The following is a 22265-nucleotide window of genomic DNA, read 5'->3' as shown; positions in this document are numbered from 1 at the left end:
CGGACTTTATCCTCTAGGCTTATCCGTGCCAGAGGAACCGAATAAATGGTTACCGAAAATGACGAAACGCCCATAGTCGACGGACAAAGAACTTGGTTCGAATCGACTTGCCTCTTTCGCACTTTTATCCGGTTATCGAACTTTTGTATCAACGAAGGATATTGCAAGGTGCGCAAATCGCGATTGGCTTCTTTCCTCGAGAATTGCCTTTGAATCACAGCTTTAGAAAGCTCAGAAGATAAGGAACCGACTGTAGAAGAAATAAATGGATTTTGATAGATTTGCAATGTGTGTAAATAATAATTGGATGAGAAGTGCAGGAGATTCGAGGGAATAGTATAGAAAAATAAATGGATTTCGAAGAGCGTGCTTCTTCCTTCGAGAATTGACTTCGACTCGGAGCCTTAGGAAGCTCAGAGTATACGGAAATAAGTAGGTTTCGAAGATCGTACGATCTTTGTTAGCGCAATCGAAGAAAATGAGGGTGAAGAGTGTCGTGATACGACTTACCAGGTCTTTCAGCTCTTCGAGCTGCCTCCAGCACTTCTTGATGCCCCACGCACTCGTCCGGATTGGAATTCTCAGGGAACAGATCGCATTCCAGATACTCCGGCAAAGTCAGGCCGAACACTTCCAGGAAAAACCCACACCGTCTCTTGGTATCTAAAGAGAAAGGCAAATTCCTCGATAAATTTATAATAGACTACGTTTACTAAAACTTACAGAAACTGAATTTCATTATCCAGGAATGCGATTAGTATTCAACACTCCATGAAACAAATAACCTATTTCCATAAATTTATTGATCGTACGGAGGCAGCATAAATAATCACAAATTTTTAATTCAATTAAAAAAGATTACGTTTACAGCATCGGTTGCCTCAACGTAATATTAATTCATGGAATTCATTAGCATGACAATGAGCGACTCACATGCAAAATTGTACAGTACAAACTTAGGAGTTTTATTAAAATTATTTGTCAACATATTAGTATTATATGATAGATAGTGTGCAACTATTAACGAACATAGATATAGAACAAACACCATGAAAATCAAACAATTGGTGAAAGAAGCGTAATCATCCAGATATAATATAGCCATCGCTGATCAAACAAAGTCTCTCAAGTAATTAACGATCTAAATCGATATTAAATCTGGTCTGACGTGATTTATCTTGAAGAAAGAGAACGAACGTATAACTTACGAAAGCAGAGGCTACGGCAGGGTCGCACCACGTGGCCCCGAGATCCGCATTTCGGCACAAAAACGCTGCATAGAAAGAGGGCGGCCAATTCGTAGCATTTGACGTCGATCACGGCACCATAAAGCTCTAGCTCGTGCTGGGCGTCGCGTTGCCCGAAATTGCCCATGTAATTCGGGAAGATGGTGAAATTATACGGGATCTGAGGGAATCAACAACGAAACGGCACACGTAAATGCGTCTGACTCACTCCATTTTAATTAGAACGTTCCGACGTACCACTTACCTTCGCGCGTCGTAACTTGCGAGCAAAATTATCATTATCCTATCTCTCTCTTTCTCTCGAGGACTTTTCGTCGAAATTTACAGACACGAGTTAAAATGTTTTCAGTTAAATTACTTAGCCCTCTATAATTTCGCGCGGCTTACAATTTGAAATTATATTAATAGAAGTTCTATTATTTAATTTTACTTTAATTGTATATCACTACGCTCTACGTTATTACCGTATTATCACCGTGCCGATATCAAATAATCTATTTATCACATTTATTGGTTTCTAGTCTCCAAATCGATGTAGGAATTAATTATAACTTTCGTTCTTACCGGCAAATAAAATTCTGTTACGGAACGGTAATTGTCTGATACAATAAAAAAATCTTGCAATTTCTGTAAATAATTTGAGAACTTCTTTTTCCTTAATATTATCGTTTCAAATAGCTAAACGTTTAAAACTCCGTTCCTCGAATCGCGATTCGAACGAAAGAAAGATTAGTTTCAATTCCGCACTAAAGAAAGATTAATTTCAAATATTTGCAAAGTGTGAAACAAACGAAAGAGAAATACCATGAACGCGGAGGAGCAGTCCACGATACCTTGAGCGTCTTCTACATAGCTGAGCATAGATAAAAATACAGCGATCGGACGACACGCGTGACATGCATTGTTTTAATTCGATTCGACGACTCCGGAGAATCTCGTGGGCGGATTCCATGCGAGCTTATTGGAAATTATTTCCAAGAAAATCACGCACGGCACGTGGACAATGGTTAAACGTGGGAGGCTTACCTTATGGTACCTGCAGAAGGTCACGATTACGGGCAGACACACTCCTGGTGCCGGATTCCTTTCCTCGGTCACCGCTGGAACTCGTTCCGTGAACGTGACCATGTTCGTGTAGATCGTTTTGTTCTCTACTCGTATAAGCGTCTCTGGATACGCTGTAAACCAAATATTTTTTATCAAATAAATTGGTTGTTTTGTACGTTTAAGTTGATCCACTATGTGTGTTAGTGCAACATTTCATTTTTAATATCTTTCTTTCTGTCAGTTTAATATATTGAATTATTTGATTGATATTTTACGAGTATTATTATTATTATCACAATTATACGAAGTTTGAAGAAATTGAATTAAATTACATTCTGTTTCTAAGTTATGAAAATCTTTCTATCGCAATCAGCTTCTTGACAATATCTAAATCACGTAATTTATTTTTCGTAATAATTTTACCTTTATGTAACTCTCAATCATTGTTTCACATTTTGGTCGTAAACGAGTCAATATTAATTTATTGAGGACGTTTGTGCACTGTACAAGTACGTACTCTCGTTTCGTTCCGACTGACCCAAGTCCGTGCAATTTATGGACCGCGTCGGGTTTCATACGGATGCTTGATACGTCGCGTCGATTATTTCTATTGCGGACCTGCATATACCTATCGTATTTCACAACGTCCCTCAATGATGACTGATTTTCGTATATTTTGCATTATACGCTACACAGTCTAGTTTTAGCAATCGTCTTGCAATTAAATACAGCTTCAACAAGTCAGAGAATCGTCAATAGAAATTTAATGGAAAGCGAGAATGACCGTGATTTGCATGAAGTAATTGTCGACTCATTATTAATTTATTTTGGAAACCTATTTTATGATTTTTAATTTTATTGTAATTATTATAATTATTAATTTTAGGATTTTTTGTGAATCATTAAATTAATTCGTGGCAAACGAAACAGCCCAAAAATCGAGCAACTTTGAACTTTGGAAAGTCTTAGTTTTACGATCCGACCTTTCATATTCTGTTGGGCGATATTTCACCACGTCTCCTTTGATTAACGCACGTCTAATGGATGCTGCAAGAAAAGTATTGTACGACACGGTTTTCATACGCTCGAGTGCCTTCTGTCATTGTGGACCGCCACGCGCGACACATTACGAGCCACTCTTTTAGGTACTCGAGCGAAACGTGCAATTTTCTTCCATCAACATTCTCGCGGAATAAACTCAAACTTCTTACGCAAACTGATATTTCCAGAAATTAACGCGATTCCACTTTACAGTTTTTATTATATCTTCGTCTCCTTTCCATGTTACCATGTAGATTAAACACTACGACTAATTAAAATTAAACAAAAGAATAACGATGACTGGGGAAAAAACCGATAGAAAACAACGGGTGCATTGAAGAAAGTTGCACGCGAAGCCGGTGTTGATGTTTGAAAGCAAGTAGCACGCGGGAACTGGGAGCTCTATTGATCTTTCGCTACCACAAAGCTCCTCGTGCTACGTGCTCGTGCATTATACCACCTAACGTCACCAACATTTACGTTTGTCACCGACGATCGTGCAACAACGTTCCACGTTTCATCGACAATTCATTGCGATCATTCATTGCATTACACTGGCGTACATGTACGTCGTACCGTTGACAAATGGATACATGATACGTTTTAAGTATGATAAAAATGATGTCTACTTACACTTGAAGTAAATGGTCAGACCTCCGGCGATGATCAACAACGCGACAGCATTGAAGAATACCTGCACGAATCTGAAGCGCAGGCTGCCGTTAGTCACATAATGTCTGCTAGTCATGTCACTGATTATCTGAAAACGATTTGAGGGAAGCTATTGTAGTTGGCGTTAATGGTTTTGGATTTTTCAAACTTATTTAGGTAGAAGTAATAGAGCTTTAGTTTCTTAGATTAATTCTTATCTATATAATGGTCATAAAAGGCACCATGATATCAACGATGATAATTAAAACAACGGTAGTAAACTTTTCTTAAACTTAACCACAACTTTGAAAACTAATTTCTTTGCCCAATTTGTGGACAACTTTTTATATATCTTTTTATAAGCAAGCTTTAGCATGAAACATAATTTCATATTAAACTTGTTTTATATGAAATTTCTTACTAATTTTTATTTTGACAACTTACATCGATACGAAAGTGGCCAAAACAGCGAGATCACTAGTTTCCACGATATAAGAAATTGTTCACAAAAGGATAGAAATTATGAATAGTGTAGAGAAGGCTTTATAAATTATCAAATCAATCTCATTCTTTTCAAATCATTACCCTAAGCTTGCCCATTCAATCCTATCGATCATTTCAATCAAATAATCTTCCATAATCCACATATTCAATTTTCATCTACGATCCACGTATTCCAGTTTTCATGCAAAAACGAATATCCAGATAGTCATACAGAAAGAGAATGATTTCGATGTGGTAGACTAGAACGACAAGGGAAAGGCTGACTCGTCGTCGCTTACATAATTCCCTGGAAGTATATCGGGTGCACGAATGGAGGGAAATATTAGCCAGCGATGTCGGCCGAGCGTACTATACTCGCAACAGATCCGTGTTTGAGGAGTCAACGCACGCTGACTGCATGTTGGTACGCACTAGTCGACCCTCTGGCACCAAATATCGATTATTATTTCCTCACAGTCCTATCGCACCGGCGAACGACAAATTACGACAAACCCGACTCGCCGAATTCCTCGTCGCTTTTTAACTTCGTTCGACCTCCGTTTCCATGAAATTTCCATTTCGACGCACGAAAAAACGACCTTGCCATCCTTCACTCGCCGGTAATTACATTAGAAACTTTTTCACAGTCGTGATTTTTTATTTGAAGTGGTTGTGATGTAAAAAATGGTTGGTTTTATAGGTGGGAGGAGCTGGAGAATATTCGGCGGAATTAATTTTAACGGCCGTACAAAGAGCTTCGTTGGTCTTAATTTTAGTGCAGTAAACGTTTTTGTGTTGTTACTTTTTAATGTCTTTTGATATACGCGGAATAAATGCCATTGGAGTTTTGTAATATCGAGTTCCACTATGTGATTCACTATAGGAAACTCATTCGTGATTAAAGTGCGTTAATTCCATTCTTTATATCCTTCTATAATGCGTAAAACAGTACACGTTAGTACACAAGCAAACAGGCAGAAGAACGCGAAACGCTATCGTAAAAATAACGTGTCTAAGTAGATTCAGTCGTCACCACTCAGTCGTGTCCTAGTCAGGCGCGCTCTAGTCAGACACATTCTACTTAAACGCATTTCTTAGACGCATAGTAAGACGATTTCTAGTTTCGATCGTTATGTAAAGTTATATTTATCGGATACCAAAACACTCTCTTTCTATTATATGTATTTATATAGTTAGAGTATATAATTCTGAAAAAGTTTAGAATCATTTCTTGATTATATTTAAACCGAATCTGCAACATTGAAATCAGTTAATTTTGTTTATTAATTTTGCCGAACTATCGATCAATGCTACAGACATCAATAACGAGACATCAGTAATGATACGGAAAATTCCATGAAGTCATTTATTTTCAATAAAGCTAATCGACGAAGAGGAGAACGCGAAACGACAAACCAACAAACGAAGCAATTAAAATGGTAGACTGTCGGTTTCATAAACGTTGCATCGACTCGCACCTGTCCTGGAAATTTTCGCGAATATTATCTGGGCTTGCTGCTATTTTCGGCGTTAATAACGGCCGCCGGTGTTCGATGTAAAGTGATATCAGCCTGGGTTCGATACCGGCTGCCGACATTTCCCACCGCTATCGAGCACATAACTCGGAAAGAACACGCGGCCGTTTCTCCGATTCCGAACAAAAGGAACAAATGACGCGAGTTATCGATCCCCATGGAAACGCACGATCCCGCGTTCATTTATTCCGGCCATCGCGTTAACCCGCCACGATCATCGCCGATGATATCGTTCGCGAAAACACATTGAAATTCCCATATCGGGGCGATTACGTGTGACCTCCATCTCATTCTGTGTTTTAATCACGTTTTAATCTTGCGTTTCGAGAATGATTTTCAATAAAATTACAAAATATCTAAACCTCTTGTATAATAGCTTATCAGACAGTATTTTTTACAAGTCAAATATTCAGTTGAGTTTGAAACTTGGCAACACTCGTACAATTTCGACTGTTTTATTACTTTTCGATGTTGGTAAAGAACTTACCCAATTTAACTTTTTACTAAATTTATGCAAGAGGGATTATTAGACGCGGCAATTTGTAACTTATGCCTCATAAAATATCACTAACAATATAGAAACCAGTTTTGACCCTCAACTGATGTCAACGAACGACACGAACAGCACAATCTAATTTAACTTGCTTAATTCCACAATATTTCATGTTAATTTGTACTTTGTGTCTTTCCATTCCCATGAGGATCGATGGACGCTATATCTATAGTATTTATCGTATGAAGTATGCAACGCAAATTAAAATTAAAGTAATTTAACTGAAATCCAGGCCGAAGTTTTATAATTACTCATGACTCAAGTTATCCATATCAAGTAATTCATACCAAGTTCCCCACTCGAAGTTTAAATATGATATTTCAAGATTAAACAGACGATCTATTTACTTCATTCTACTATAGCGCTTAACCAAAAGGGCCACAGAAGGAGTAAACGACAAACTTTCATCATCTTCGATCCTTCGGCAATTCAATCTGCGCGCAACCAGGGCCAGCTTCCGGGTGACCAATTAAACCGAATTGACTTCAAACGTTTCCGGCTTTCTGCAACGTGTCAACAAGCTCGCTTTGGAGTCGATGCTGGCCTTCAAATCCGCGCTCGGCCGAGCGTACGAGCCTTCAGAAATCGTTTGACCCTTAATTCCGCGCGTATATCTCTCCATATCGTTCTTTCTTCCTCTTGCATCCTCCCTCTTCCTCACTCTCCCTATCCATCCGTTCGACGTTACGTAACAACAGCGTGGGAAACGAACGCAATCGATAAACGACGGAGCGCGAAAGAATTAATCGTGCCGTTTTCGCCGTTACGTAACGGGGTTTCGTATCTGCGCATTGAAAACGTCCCCGGCCCGCTTACCTTGTGATGCAAGGAGCCGTTGTTACCACCGTGAACTCTGACGATCGCCTGCAGGCTCGCTGGTGTGCTGGTCGATTTGGTGATCGTTCGACCGGACGAACTGTCCGGCTCCGACACCAGTGCCCTATCTGAAAATCCCGTCAGAAATTTTCATTAACATTAGCAGGATCGTTGAGAAGGGCGACAGAACAGGTTAGAAGACGAGGATATGTTATAACGTGCTGTTTCTGTTAAACGAAAGGCTGGATTCGTGTCACGTAGAAGCCTCGCGACGGCTCGCTTTTGTAACAAACGAGCCGGTGCAATTGAATAGGAGGTAAGGGGAATGACACGAGTACCAGGATGATTAATTGAGATCGATTTTTAAGAGGAGTGAGTCATTTCGCTTTTTTCCCCTCTCTTCTTTTGCTTGTAATTAAATCGTTGAGTCCGATACGGAGGAATATTGGAACGAAATGTTTGAACAGTAGAAATTCACACAGAAAAGGCGTAAACTGCTTCAAGTAAACGTGGTAGATAGGTGGGGTTAGTTTGGAAAATTGCGTGGATTTGTTACGTTAACGGAATTAAACGACGCGAAACGTGCGATTAAGACGCGTCACGTAGTGCTTGGCATCGGTTACATGACTCGATCCATCACCAACCGTACTCTCTGCGAAATTTCTCAAATATCAGTCATAGCTCGGTTAAGTATATCTGCTAAATTCCGAAACCTCAATCTATTTCTTTCGCTTGAAGCGTCAAATTCAACTTTGACACCCAGGATATCTTAAAATAAAAAATTCAGGTCTACTTCCAAGTTCTATTTGTTTATTCCATTCGAAGCCGATCGCTAACTAAAAAAGAGAAAGTAGAAATTTCGATGTTCCTGATAAAGGACTATCCATTTTCTTCTTTATCTTGAAATTAATGGCACTTTTTAATTTCATACAATATTCTGCGCATTTCGCAATTTTTCCGACTAGCGAGGATAATGCGAACTCTTTCATATATAGGTGAGCAAATAATTGATCTTTGCTTGAATTAATAAATATTTAGAATAAATTAAAACACAGTGAATGTCAAACGATAAAATCTAAATCTATTTCTTTTATCACAACAATCGTCAAATTCACTTTTACCTGGTACTTTTCCGTATTTATGGGGTAAAAGAGGAGCCTCCATGGTCTTGCTGGTATAACTAGGTGAGCTAGTCTGACTGAAGCTATCCGAAGAAACATTGCTGTCCTGTCGAACGCTGATAGGCTTTGGTACGGAGCTCTGTGAGATCGCGCTCAAGGGTGGCGGAAGGTTCGTCTGTGTCGCCTTCGGTAGCTTTTCCAATTTTTCGCAGTTCCTTTCCTTCCTCAGATTGTGCTGCAAAATATTCCTGACCCTATCCATCTCCGGCTCGTGTTTCCCGCGCGGTCCCGTTTCCACGGATTTCTGCTCCTCGTACCTGATTTTGGTGAAAGAAAAATGTATTTGAACGAGGTCTTTTAGTCTTCTTTTCGCAATGTTCGAAATACAGGGGGAACACGACAAATGGACGAGACTGAGATTTTGTAGAATGTATGTATGTAAGAATCTTTTATGGGGCGTGGAAAATAGCGCAAGATCGTCGAGAGGGAAAGATACCAGAAAATAATTCGGAACGTTATAAAATCCTTTGAAATACCGTTGCAATATCCTAGAGATTTACGACTCAAGTTAGGATCTTAAGTAATATTGTCGAAAGATCTTAAAATATCCTTCTACTTATTTGGAACTTTAGAAATAATTAGAAAGGTTATATATCTTTTTAAATACCATTGCAACGTTTCGAAAGCGTTCGACACACGTTAATACTTTAAACAATATTATTGGCAAATTTAAAAATATCTTCTGCTCGTTGGGAACCTTGATTACAAGCTTATAAAAATATTGAGAACAATCTATCTAGTTTAAGAAGTAGCTGCACGTTTATCGTCAGGAACTAAGCATCGTTATACGATTCTCTGAATTCGATTCTCTACAACCTCGGGTATTTTCCAAACTTATAAAGTCTGCAGGTACTTACCTGCCGATAGATCTCTCCTTGTTCGCTCTGAGGTGATCGTCCTCCTCGTATAGCCGTCTCTCAAGCTTTCTGGAGGCGGCCTGAAGCTCTTCGAACTTGCATCTCTTCTCTGCTTCGCGATGCAACCTCACCAGGGCTGCAAACTTCGTCTCGTCGTCCTGCAGGGCCTCCCTCCGGGACATAGCAATTTTCTCCCGAGACTTTCTGTCTGCAGTTTCCTTGCAGCCTTCCTTCCCCGTCTTCGACGACTGAAGCCTGTCGAACAAACGAACGAGCAACCATCGTGAGCTCGTAAGGGAGTGAAAAAGTTGGCGAACGAGAAAGGCATGTAGGGTGGATTACGGTCGATTAAATTAGCCCCGTAAGTTCCATCGTAGTTTGATTTATTAAAAAAGTGCCCCGCGGAGTTCTGTTGAGGTGAAATTACCACGAGTGGTGATGTATGCTTTCTCCGCCACCCTTTTGATGTCTCGCCGGCCTTTAACAAACCATCGTTCCCCTTTTTGTTTCGTAACAAGTACGAAAGGGAGCGAGGTATTCTAAACCGAAGTTCGTAATAACGAAATGAGGGCAAAGGTGTTCGCGAGAAGTAGAATTCTATTAAACTCCGGTGCTGAGAATGGAAGGAAGTCTGAATTAACGACGTCGCCGTCTTGTTTCTTCTTTGTATTTCACTTGTTTGTGTTCGCGTAAATTTTTTAATTCTGCACCAAATTTGTATGTAAAGATTAATAGCTGTACCTTGTAAATTGTAACCTTTGTAGGAGAAATCGTGACTATTTTTTACATCATCACTGAACTTTTTTTGATACAGTAATTCTCTTATTTAAGAATCTTCTCTTTCGTTTCCATAAAAAAAATTATAATCATATTCACATTTGTGAGGGTAAAAGTCGACCCAACAGAAATTGATTTGTCTTTTATTAACTTTTTTTAACCTCTACCACCGTGGAAATTTCGGTTAACGAGTTAATCTTCTGTTATGAACCATTTTCCGTCGTCAAACTGTAATATCTATCCGTCAGGTGTACTAAAATTGTAAAGAAGCGGTCGACGTTCCCTCGAAATGCGGAGGATGCTTTTATCCTCATCCTCCGGAGCACTAAAACGCACGTGGCGAGCGAGCAGAGTATTAGGGCCGTTTACGGCCACGGCAGATCGTTTCGACGAAACGTCTACTCGAACGCAGAGATAGAGTCGAAGCTCACGCTTCGTTTAGTCTGTCGCGAGCGTAATCGGCCGTAGCGTCTCGACGCTAATTCCTCTACCTCGAACACGCTCGTCTGTATCATTCGTGGCTAGAAAGTTGGCCAATTGCAGTGGAAAAAAATGCGAGTTTGACTAGTTTACCATATAATGTAATAGAAACACTTTTTTATTATTTTATCATTTTTGAAATATGACGTTGAAATGATCGTATTTACAACACAGCCATCTATGTGTATAAATCAAGGAAGGAGCGAGCAGAGCAAAAAATATTGAGCAAAAACGAAATCCCTAAACAAACAACAGATAATTTGACAAATGGCCAATTGGAGATATTTTATAAATTAGATATTATACAAATAAATAAGATATTTTATAAATTCTGCTTTCCACATACTGTGACTGAGGAAAGTACTTGAACACTGTTGCATTTATTATAGCATAAACATACGAATTAATTAATTAGTCACTTGTTAGTTAATACTAATTAGTTAGGATCAAGTATTAGATTTTGTTGAAAGACTTCTTCATTGAGAAATTTGTATAGCCATTGTAAAACGTCTCTCAAATATAGTAGCTCCACGTACGTTCTACCGTACGCTTTCCAACGATGTAATTGCTTACTGTCATTCACGAAGAAACACTGAGATTCTTCCTTCTACTTGGAAATATTAGCTTCATTTTGGAATTCGCGTTGTTGCACGCGTGCAACAAAGTTTCCTAACGTGATTTCGCCAGGGTGACACGGTGACATAGTTTAGGGCGAACCAACGTTACGTGGAACGAGGGGAATTTCATTGGTAGCTCGGCTCTGACGCGTGGGTAGGTTAAAAGGAAAGAAAATCGCCGGATGATGCGAGGTTAGAAATGATATTTTGAGAGATAATTTAGGGGTTCGGAGGAAAAATGATGAAACTTTTAATTTGAGGAAATTGCGAGTAAAGACAAATTTTGGAAAATTGGGAAAAATCCTTATTAAAAAAAAAAAGGGAAAAAAAGCGGATTAAATATTTTTGCAACGAAAATTTGTAACGAGATTCTTTGGATAAATCTGAATTTTATACATATATTATTTATTATAATTATCTCGCTGCTGAAAAAGCTGGTATACTCTCGCACCTCTTTCCCACTAATCCTCCAGATTATCATCAATAATTGACTGATTAAGTGCACAAATGGAAATAAATTCGATTCTTGCATATTTGATTAATTATATTATGATATGAAAATGCACATACATTGATATAAAATTTAAATCCCTCCACCTCTCCTTTGGTATTCTCATCTACGAATCGCATCAATTTCTCTCACCTGTTATTCTGCACATTTGCCCCGTGTCTCTGTCTTTCTTCTCTAGCCTGATCCTTGAACTTCGACTCGGCGCTCTTCACGATTCTCTCGTGCAACCTCTTCTCTAAATCTTTCGACGCCTTCTGTAACTCTTCGAAACTGGATTTCTCATTCAGTTTGCAATCCTCCTCAAAATTCGCCTTGTCGAAGTCCGCCACAAAATCGTTCTCCTCATTATTATTTTGCGCCTCCTTGCTGCTAAAATTCATCGTATATTCTTGGTTTCCCGATTGATCCTGAGCCTGCAACGGACCCAGATCGATTAACTTCTCGTTGTTGATATCATGAGTCCAAGAAGAGGATAAAATCGACGAAGAAGGTGGAGCTGGATCGCTGGCTTTCCGTCGATTCTTCTGACCCTCCTGTCTCGTCGGCAGTTGTATCGGGATCGGTTTCTCGTTTTTGCTCCGTTTTGGGATCGCTGGCGGCCGCAATGGTATCGGTGGCGGAGCAACCTGCGGGATCAACAAGTTCCTCGATAGAGTTCCCCTCCATGCTCCCTTTGTTCTACTCGATTGAACTGCTATCCCTCGAGGATGCAGATAACGAAGAGTGAAAGCTGTGCGTATCGTCTTTTTCAACTTGCATGCAAAACCGAAGAAGCGGAAGTTATACGCAATTTTTCTTTTTTCTTAATTATAACTAACTTTATATCTTGGTTTTGCAGCAGAACGTGTGACTTTCATTGCGTTGAAAATTTGAAAAATATGATCGGACGCGATACTGCGGTATCAAAGATATTGAAATACTGCTTGCCTTAATGATCATTAGACTATGGATTTTTATGCAAATTCATATTTTTATGATCGCGATGAAACAAAATGAAATCTAAACAGAAGTTTCATTTAATCGTTAAATATAACAAGTACTATACTTTGGATGTTTTATATATTTGTGCATTTGTACGTTATATGTGCTCCGTTAACACTTGTACATTCTTTTCTCTCATAAATGCGTAAAAATTCACAGCCTAATGATTAATATATATTCGGCTTTCATAAAACTTCCGGTTCTCTCAGCTATTTTTAAAAAGACTTATATCTCTGGACCTGTTAGGTCGTCTTCACGCAAAGTTTGGCTGTTAAACCCCGAGATATCGGACAGCCAGTAAAAAAGGAGGAAAATTGCAAAGAACAATGGAAAGTGTCGTGTTAAAAATACTTGCAACTAGACTATATAGCTCCGTGTATCCGTGTGTGGTGTATATATGTAGATGGTGTGCGTGTGGTCAGAGTGACGATTGTCCTCGTGTCCAGACTTGTCTGTGCAAAAGAACCGACGTGATTCAGCTTGATCCACTAAACCCTCGTTTGTCCACTAATTACGTGAACCTTGTTCGAGGAACGTGCGAACGAGTACCACGACGAGAACGTTTCATTCCTCGTTGTTTCTACTCGATTTACTACGACCACTTAAAACCAGCCGGTTAGAGATTACGCCGTCGCTTTTTGCCTTTGTTAATTCGTTGAGTGTCGGCGTGCCACTAATTGTTCAGTTTTAGTCGTACGATTTAGACGAAAATTCCGGCATGATGTACAGAAAAAGAAGAAGGCTCAAGAACTGTGGTAATATTCCTTTAAAATTATTCAGCGTCGAAAGCTCAAATTATTCGGTGATGTATTCTATTTCCTTACTGTAATTGTGTGGCAAGAGATTTACCGCTGATAATTGGGCTGCGAATGTTTGTGTATTTGTTGGAAATTTAAATGCGAGGAAATATACAGAAATAAAATATACGAAAATATCTAAAGCGAAGTATTAATTGGACTGCGGACTCGTACGCGTCTATGGTAATTTTCAATCTGCGGAAATACACAGGATACATATTAGTATAGAAATATATATAAAATATTTATAAATACCATACTTTTTACAACTTATGGTACACGAAACAGATCTTTATTTCTTTATATTATGTTCGTGAAAACATGAAATTAAAGTCTAAGTGGAAATATACAGTTTAATCATGACTGTGGTATACGCTGTATATAAAAAAATACACGAATTTAACTTTTGGTCGGAGCAAAGAAAGTGGAAATTGGGTGTCGATTAAATTGGAATCGGATATTAATCGAAACAGCGAAGTTATTTAAACTTTACTTACCGTAGGTGTTGCGGAATGGCGGCGTGGTATCGGCGGTGGAGCACCACTTCCGGCGGGCGGGGGTTCCGGAAGCAGGGACGTTCGTGCCGGTAACCCGACGCTGTGAATTCTACTCTGTCTGGAATTTTACAGGAAAATATTATCGCCAGAGGGACAAACGAGATCTATTGACATATTTTAAAAATGAATAATGGTCTTTATGGTCTCTCGTTATAAGCCTCTTGACGAAGAGGAGGCAAAGGGCATCGGTAATTCGCAAAGATATCAATTACTTATTACTCGCGCGTCTTTGATGGATCAGGCTCGCTAATTAGCTCGATTCAGCGCGTGCCCTTTTAACGGTATAGTTTCCTTTGTAGAAACGCTTCACTCGAAATCCGTCCTTCAAAGTGGAGTCATAGAGGTTCTAGATCCGGGATAATTAATGCCTCAATTAATATCGAGGACGAACGCCGCGGAATCATGTGACAGTACGAGCTTGATACATCAAGTGTTGGAAACGTGTTTAGAAGTTGGTAACGAGGACGTTTGCAGCTCGAAGAAGCTGGTAATTAGGGACACGAACTTCATTAATCCTTCGTATTAATCATTTGCCTTTCGTATAAATTAAGAAACTCGTGTCAAAAACAGCCCTTGTCAAATTTTTCCATTTTCCATCATAATATTCCAGTAACCAGAAGCAAGACACGCAGCATGATAAAATTCATATTGTAAAAAATGGTCCGTGTCTTGATTTATTGTCAAATGAATTATAAACCGATTCTATAAACATCATACTTGTTACATGATACGCAACTTTGTAATTTAGTTACATTTAATTATAGACGTAAATATATAAGCATGAATATTTTCTTCTTAATGAGAATAGAACCGTATTGACTAGTAATTAAAGCAATTGAGTATCCTTTTTTTTCCTGGAAAAAGACAAACACAGACAAGAGTCGTTTTCTCATAATCTTCGATTTCTGGAAACTAGTTGGATGGGAATTTTTTTCCCGACGTTGTTTTCGCGTCTCACGTTTCCTTTCGAGTTTTACAATCAATAATGTAATTAAGGATAGAAAGTGGAAACTTGGAGATTAAATATCCCGCTGCGTTTATACCAAGTTCTCAGTTACAAAGTAACAAGGTAGAGGAAAAAGTTTCTTACACCATCTAATACGAAAAACAAATGGTTCGGGGGCAATCAGATTTGAAAAAGTTATCCCATTAAACGCGCGAAAATTTGAAAAAAAGCAAGAAAAAAAAAGACGATGACGAATCGACCGGATTTTCAAGGAGTCCTCGACACCAAGTAAATTAAGAGCGATTACTTTTTAATTACCTTGGCTGACGCGTGGGACTCGTATCACCGCCATGTGCCTCCGTTCCAGACATTTTAAGCGCTGCAATGAACGAGAAAAAGGTTCGAGTATCAGTGAACGATCACGTCGCCGGAAGTCGTGCAGGAGTTACAGCGAATCGATCGCGTGAACGAATGTCAAAATCAACTGATAAAACGACCTACCACACGTTCGCGTCCATTGGACGCGCGCCTCTTTGCGATCGGTTAATTACCTGACGCAATTATAACGCGTCCCATTTTCACTCGTGCCGTTGAAAAGCGTAAAATCTATGCAAAACGTAATTCCATGCGTAATTGGAATTTTAATACCTAGTTACTTTACGAAAGTGTACAAACGATATGTAAAGCTAAATTAGAAGATAGTAAATCAAAATTAATTTCCTTGGATAATTAGGTTGTTGTTTGAAAAATGAAAATAAATCACGAATCAAGTAAATAAAAAAATTAATAAAACGTAATATTACCTCGCTTTAAAAATGTGAACTAGATTCCATGGTACGTGTAACGTGATTTGAAAAATGTCAAAATCTTAGTTGTCTGATTATTTTAAATTTCAATATCCAGTTTCCGTATGAAAAGGTTGTAACAGCCGTCGTAAACGATACATGAAACTAAATTAAAATACGGCAAAAGATAATCCAGCTAACAAGAGTGTAAACTAATTTCCTCGAAGAATAAATCTCCTTTATAAAGACCAATAGCGATTCGAGTAAACACAAAACGAATAGGAACGAAATTACGATTCACGTTAGAAATATGAACGAAATTCCATCCATTCCATGTACAACGACTGTACAAAAGAACACAAGTGGGTCACGTGATCTAAAATAAAGAAAAAAAGAGTGACGCGGTTCCGTCGGCGCTTGTTCGAGCAAACAGACTAGACGGTTCGCGCATGGTGACAGTGCTACTTCGGCTCACTATCAGGCGAAAGCACTATTCAATTTCCTGCTATCTCATCGGCTTGTGCACCCTTCCACGAGGGTTGGCTCTACCAGACTGCAGCCGAGGGATCGATGTGCCGGAACCCACCCCCGCGTTCTCGACAAGAGCACTCCGCGCCTCTCTGTAACACTTCCGTTTTAAATACGCGCCATATTCGTGTACCCCTTTTGTCCTACGCTGTCCAGGCGGACACGATTTTTCCATTCGAACGACTATTAAAGGCGGCGATTAATTTAAATTCGCAGCCACTTCTGCCGAGTTTCTTTAATAATACTTGAGCGGTGTTTGACCTCTCGAGAATGCTGGAACAGTAAATTTTGATAATAGGAGAAAATTACGGAAGTGACTTAGGTGCGAGTTCTTTAGCGTAGAAGGACAATTTTTGAGCGAGAAGAATTCGGAATTTAAGAATCTTTTTGTCATTTTGGTTTTGATGGAGTTGGTGCAATATCTGAAGCAGGGATATTTATGCATTTATAGGAAATTCAAAGGAGGAAAGGTTTAAATAATATCGCGTATCCTCGCATCGATCAATTTTAATGCACCATCTTCAAAACTAGCGAAACCGTCGCTATTTCAACGTCATGCTTACAAGTCTAAATACTTCCATCCAGATACACTAAATCGTATCTGCTTTCCAGTTAATAGCTTTTCAAATCCCATAGATCTTTTCCATCGGGCGTTTCATTGACGTGTCATTCAAGCGAGCGATTTACGACGCGTTATCATCGTTTTAAATTTACTGTATAACTATACTTTGTTATCTATATTTTGCAAAAATGTTTATTTTCGCTTTTCTACGTATCTGTATTCAACAGTCTAGCTAACCTTGCAAATACGTGTATTTTAATGGGCTGATCCCCGTATTCAGATAAACAAATAAATATCTACGTAAAAATACATATAATATCAGACGTATTTAGTGAAATATTCAGAAAGTGAAAGAATTATTTATTAGGTTTCAACAGCATGAATTTTCAGTTAACATGCAGACTCTACCTATTTAATGAAACCAATGTTATCTTAGCGTTGATTTAGAACTTAAATAGTTTCTTAACATTTCTATTATCTTGCTAACACATACACTCGCCGTGAAGGACGAAGTAACTCGTTAAAGCTCTACATAAGCTTCTTTCTTATATTCGTACAAATATTTTTCATGAATATTCGCATTCTACTGACAGCGTATCTAAAATAAGGATAATATTTTACATTTTATAATAATTCAAAAATATTCGCGCTCTTTTGACGTTCGGTTTGAAAGTAAGGCGCATTAGTATACGAATCATGAGGATAAGAATTCCAAAGAAGAGTCTTCCGTTTTTCAAACGTTTGCTCCGAACAACTCTTTCCTCCTACCTGCGTCGTAAACCTCTGGGTCAAGATGATCCTGACCCACATGTCGTCCATTGAATAAAAATCCTCCTAACCTACATACGATTTGACAATCGATTTTTTTACTGGGACAATGATTTCGCAGGGCCGTTTAACTGGCGAAACGATATCTAGTTAAGCAGAAGATTGAATAGACGTCTGTTGGTCTATTGCAAGCTCGGCATCATTAATTTACTAAAGAAACTTCGAGCGGTATGAAGCAAATCAGGAGGAGCTTTTCGAATTACTGGCGTTTCACGAGATATTTTTCCGATTGTCGCATTTTTATAATCTACAGACTTTACTATACACGCCGGTAAATTACCGTTGTTGTATTGCCATAATTCATTCAGATACAAATAATTTGGTAAAAAAGAGGTATTTTTTGAGAATTTCGCGCTTTTTCGATTTAATGTATTTCAAATTACAAAAGATACATATTTAAAGATATTCTAACTTTCACGAAATGTTGACAGTGAATTTTTATTATTTTTCATCTTAATACTTTTAAACAGTACGTATTATTTTTTAATCTATCTTTTGTACTTCGCGTAAATACATGGGATTCAATGAATATTGTTCGTATAAAATAAAAATAGGAGAAATGTTATCTGCAGAATTTTTGTTGAAACCTGCTTTTGCAGTTGTGTTGAAAAAAGCGAAAAGTTAGGATATTGAAAATTTATTGTCATTTTTAGATAAAAACAATGCTATAAAATTAGAAAGAATTATTAAAAATTAAATTTTAACACATGACACAATATTTCTTCTGCTCGATAAATATTTTTAAAAACTCTTATGTCCATGTTTATTGCTTTATAACTATTTAAATGTGCGTTTAATAAGATACTGCACATATGTAATTACCTTCAATATTATAATGTAACGAAGAAACCAACTATTCGAAAAAAAGGTGATCCAAAGTTATTTTTTTCTTTTTTTTTTTTTTTGAAGCTTCATTATTTTTTACTGAAATTAAAGTAGTCGTTTTTTTCTTTTGGCGTCATTTTATTCTATATTAAAAATGAAATTTGTACAGTATCGATTTTATAGGTTTTTCATAAATATCGCGATTCCATAAACGAAGGAGGGTTTCAATTTTGAACATTTCAGAAGCACGATTTTAGCAGATACGCCGGTATTCTAAATAGCTGCTCAATTTTAACCTTCAGCTAGTTTAATGGCGAGAATTAAAGAGAAGATCCTAGAATCGCGACACGCTCGATGCTTTTCATTATGTCGCCATTTATGTATATCACACGCTTGGCGAATTTTATTGCATTTATTCCACATTTCCTTATGAAAGACACATATAACAATTTACGAGTTGACACATAAATGGATCCCTTTGTTGTATTGCCAAGAGGAGACAGGATGTCACGATTGTTGGAAATGCTCGGAATACAGCGGATATGGAGGTTGAAACTTTGTCGGTGTATTTGGCGTAGGCACAATGAGGCTAATCAGCATTCTAAGCATCTCATTGACATGCAACGTCGACAAGCAACACAGTTTTAGGGGTCAATTACACCGACGACGAGAAATTAACTCGCTGATTCACAAGGACTTCTATTGCTCTCTCGAACCATCAATGATAGAGAATAAACTACTACTTAATTCTATAGAGATCCAGGAAATTGTATAACTCTAAATTTACATTTTTACCATTAAATTCTTCATTTTAATTTCTACAAATTCGGAAAATTATATAATTCTAAATGTACAGTGTTAAGATTACTCGGAAAAATTCCGCGCCTCAAATTTCATCGCTTAAAACTCTATAAATATTAGCATTCTCAATCACTAAAATCTCTTTTTGATATCAGACGTCCTTTTTTCTTCAGTGCTGACACTTAATCAGAGATTGTTTCTTACGAACGCAGGCAAATTAAATGAAATCGGTTGCTATCGTCACCTGCGTTGTGACCATTTTTCCGAATTCTTCTCTAACCGATACCCCACGATGGGAAAATGTAAATTTCGCGGAATCATAGCGAATATCGAATTTTAATAATTCCCCGAACCGCGGAATGAAATTGCGGGGGCCAATGAAAGGAAAAAAGTAAATTACCATGGCCCTGTGAACGAATTTCAATAATAAAGAGAACGTAATATTCGACGACCTGGATCCACGGCTCGTATAGTCAATGATATCCTCGAGTTTCTTAAGCCTAGACGCGAGTCTAAGGAACCGAATCTCACGTTTGATGTTCTTTATGAAAATGATTCAATAAAATCGACGAGTCTCTTTCGTTTCTAAGTAATATATATATTAAAATGATGTTGCTTCACTGTATTTTCGCTCGTTTTATTATCGAAGCACCTAATCAAAATTCTTTTCCAAATTAATGTTCCAATAAAATTTTCCAAGCAAAACTTTCGTAACAAGTGGTGCAATTTGTGGTTGTACGTAAGTTATATAACAACCCGTGTTGCTTTCCGATATTACAAAGACAAAAGCACACGTGTGGCCCATCCGAGAAATTTATATTGAAACGCAAAGTTAGCCCTGACTCAATTAGATACGTATGAATGAACATTGTATTTAATTATCCCTGGGAAAGAAAAATTAGTTTAGACGAGGCGTTGATGGAGCGCGTAAGTAGAATCAGACGATTCCATCAGACCAGACGTAGTATAATACAACTTATTCATCGAATTTTCTACAAGTTTCTGGCATTAATTAAATTTTACCATTATTCTTTCGTAACATACGAAATGCTTTAGAATATCAATGACTAATAACGCTCTATTTCGCAACACATTTAAAGAAATTAATCCGGATATGTCTATTATTCTAAAAAAAAAAAAAAAAAAAAAAATAGCGAAATAGGTAATAAAAGTTTCGAGATCTCTTCGGTATTGTTTTTCTACTGCTGGCATTGCTCAACTTTCGTTTTGAAAAGATGATTATTATCCATAAAAATTTACAAAAATTTCATCGGTAGATTCGTCAGAATCATTTAAAAATAAAAGAAATATAAAATTATTCTGAAAATTATTAAAAGCAGTTCATGCATAGCCAAGTTAAAACGATCTTCCAAAAGATCTAACTCACCAACATCCAGAATCTTTTGCATACATGCACGAACCCAATCGGCAGTACAAAACTCTGAACAAGCAAAAAATACCAAAGAGGAAACAATATCTGTTTCAGTCGAGAGAGGAATCACTCGATCGGGGATTAATTCGTACGTCAGCTTCGACGGATCCCGGACACGCTGTTGACGCACCGATGCTGCGCGCTTTATCAAACGCTGAGAAACGGCGAGTGTCAACGCGCGATTGTCAACTGGTCGAAGTTGGATTATCAGCTGGTCCCATCGCGGGACCGGTTTTCGGATTAGAGTGGCCGACGAAACTTCGTATCACGTTGCGGCGTATCGATCGTTTCGACGGGGCGGGACACGAAAGGAAATATCGATGGCCTGGAAAATCCGTCACCGATCGAGACAGAGTCTAGTTCGATTCTAGCTCGAGTCCATGCTCGCTTACCCAGAGCCACGCCACTGCAAACTAATCGAATACGGGTTGATCGTTGCGCGCGTTTCCTCGTTGAAATAATCCCTCGAAAAGATACAAAAGAAGGCTGCGAAGCTACACAAAACTCGGCCCGCACCAATTGTTTACTTTACGATCGATACATTGATTGTACCAAGTTACATAATAAACGCAACAAATAGTTTTTGAGGCAATAAAAAGCTTAGAAACTCGTGGAAGGAACAGCACGTATATGAACCGTAAGACAACTCACTGGGAAGATCGTAATGTTCATAAATCATAAAATACGTAAAATTTGTAGAGCCCATTAGATTACTTCTAGCTCGAACAGGGCCAATACCACTCTCACCTGTCGCGTTATTTAAAATGCAAAGCGTTCAGAAGCCAGATTAATCAATCTCACGAATTGAAAACTATGGAACAATCTTAAATTTACCTTGAAACGTAGTATCTATTATGTATGCTATCTTATTGGAATTAGTGAATTTATAAATACAAACCAATTGTTTCTTGAGAATTGAACATCAACCACGCACTTGTGTAATAGAATTGAGAAGCTGAGAAAAGGTAGAGCTGATTACTTAAGCTTGCGAGAGGCTCATTTATCGTTGATGCTTTCGTGAAAGCTAAAAAGATGGTACGCAGTCGTACATGATTTCCCAGACGCTTTACACTTACCTGAAAATGTAATTTCGTTCATTTGTGTAATGGATTGTAAGTGGATCCTGGGGAAATACCTGCGATCGAGAGGCTGCGAGTTTCGTCAAAGCGACCAATAAATGCCAACCACAGGAACGCGTACGAACGGAACACAAACCGAGCAAGTGAAGGGCTAAGATTCCCAAAAGACGCTTCAGAATCTCATTGTCTGATAATTGGCGTATCTCCGCAGTGAAATCTCGAAACAACGAGGGCCTTGGAAGGGCTCCACGTCCCCACGGAGCTTTTTTCCCTCTCCTTTCTTCTCTTCGTGCCTCGATCCCTTCTCATTTTTGTCGTCGACGACAGCCGTCGACAGGAATCCGTGCG

The 22265-nt window shown here is 38.3% G+C and overlaps 1 protein-coding gene across 4 annotated transcripts in view; it reads right to left on the bottom strand.

The window, feature by feature from the left end:
* Positions 1-22265, bottom strand: part of LOC100642575 — a 39393-nt gene that overhangs the window by 6645 nt on the left and 10483 nt on the right. The window contains exons 1-12 of one of the 4 annotated variants that reach the window (XM_048409771.1): positions 15881-16400; positions 15579-15683; positions 15396-15456; positions 14072-14189; positions 11929-12422; positions 9412-9666; positions 8495-8811; positions 7374-7501; positions 3969-4095; positions 2274-2425; positions 1209-1407; positions 511-663 (exon numbers count right to left, since the gene is read on the bottom strand). In XM_048409771.1, coding sequence (XP_048265728.1) covers positions 511-663; positions 1209-1407; positions 2274-2425; positions 3969-4095; positions 7374-7501; positions 8495-8811; positions 9412-9666; positions 11929-12422; positions 14072-14189; positions 15396-15448 — 1996 coding nt within the window. In that variant the 5' untranslated portion in view covers positions 15449-15456; positions 15579-15683; positions 15881-16400. Of the gene's footprint in view, positions 1-510; positions 664-1208; positions 1408-2273; positions 2426-3968; positions 4096-7373; positions 7502-8494; positions 8812-9411; positions 9667-11928; positions 12423-14071; positions 14190-15395; positions 15457-15578; positions 15684-15880; positions 16401-21973; positions 22179-22265 lie in introns of those variants that run through there. The other 3 variants (XM_048409773.1, XM_048409772.1, XM_048409770.1) reach the window with 3 other exon arrangements.

The sequence above is a fragment of the Bombus terrestris genome, chromosome 10, assembly GCF_910591885.1.
Source record: "Bombus terrestris chromosome 10, iyBomTerr1.2, whole genome shotgun sequence".
Lineage (NCBI taxonomy): Eukaryota > Metazoa > Arthropoda > Insecta > Hymenoptera > Apidae > Bombus > Bombus terrestris.
The sequence above is the reverse complement of the archived record's forward strand: the minus strand, read 5'-3'. Positions and strand labels throughout refer to the sequence as shown.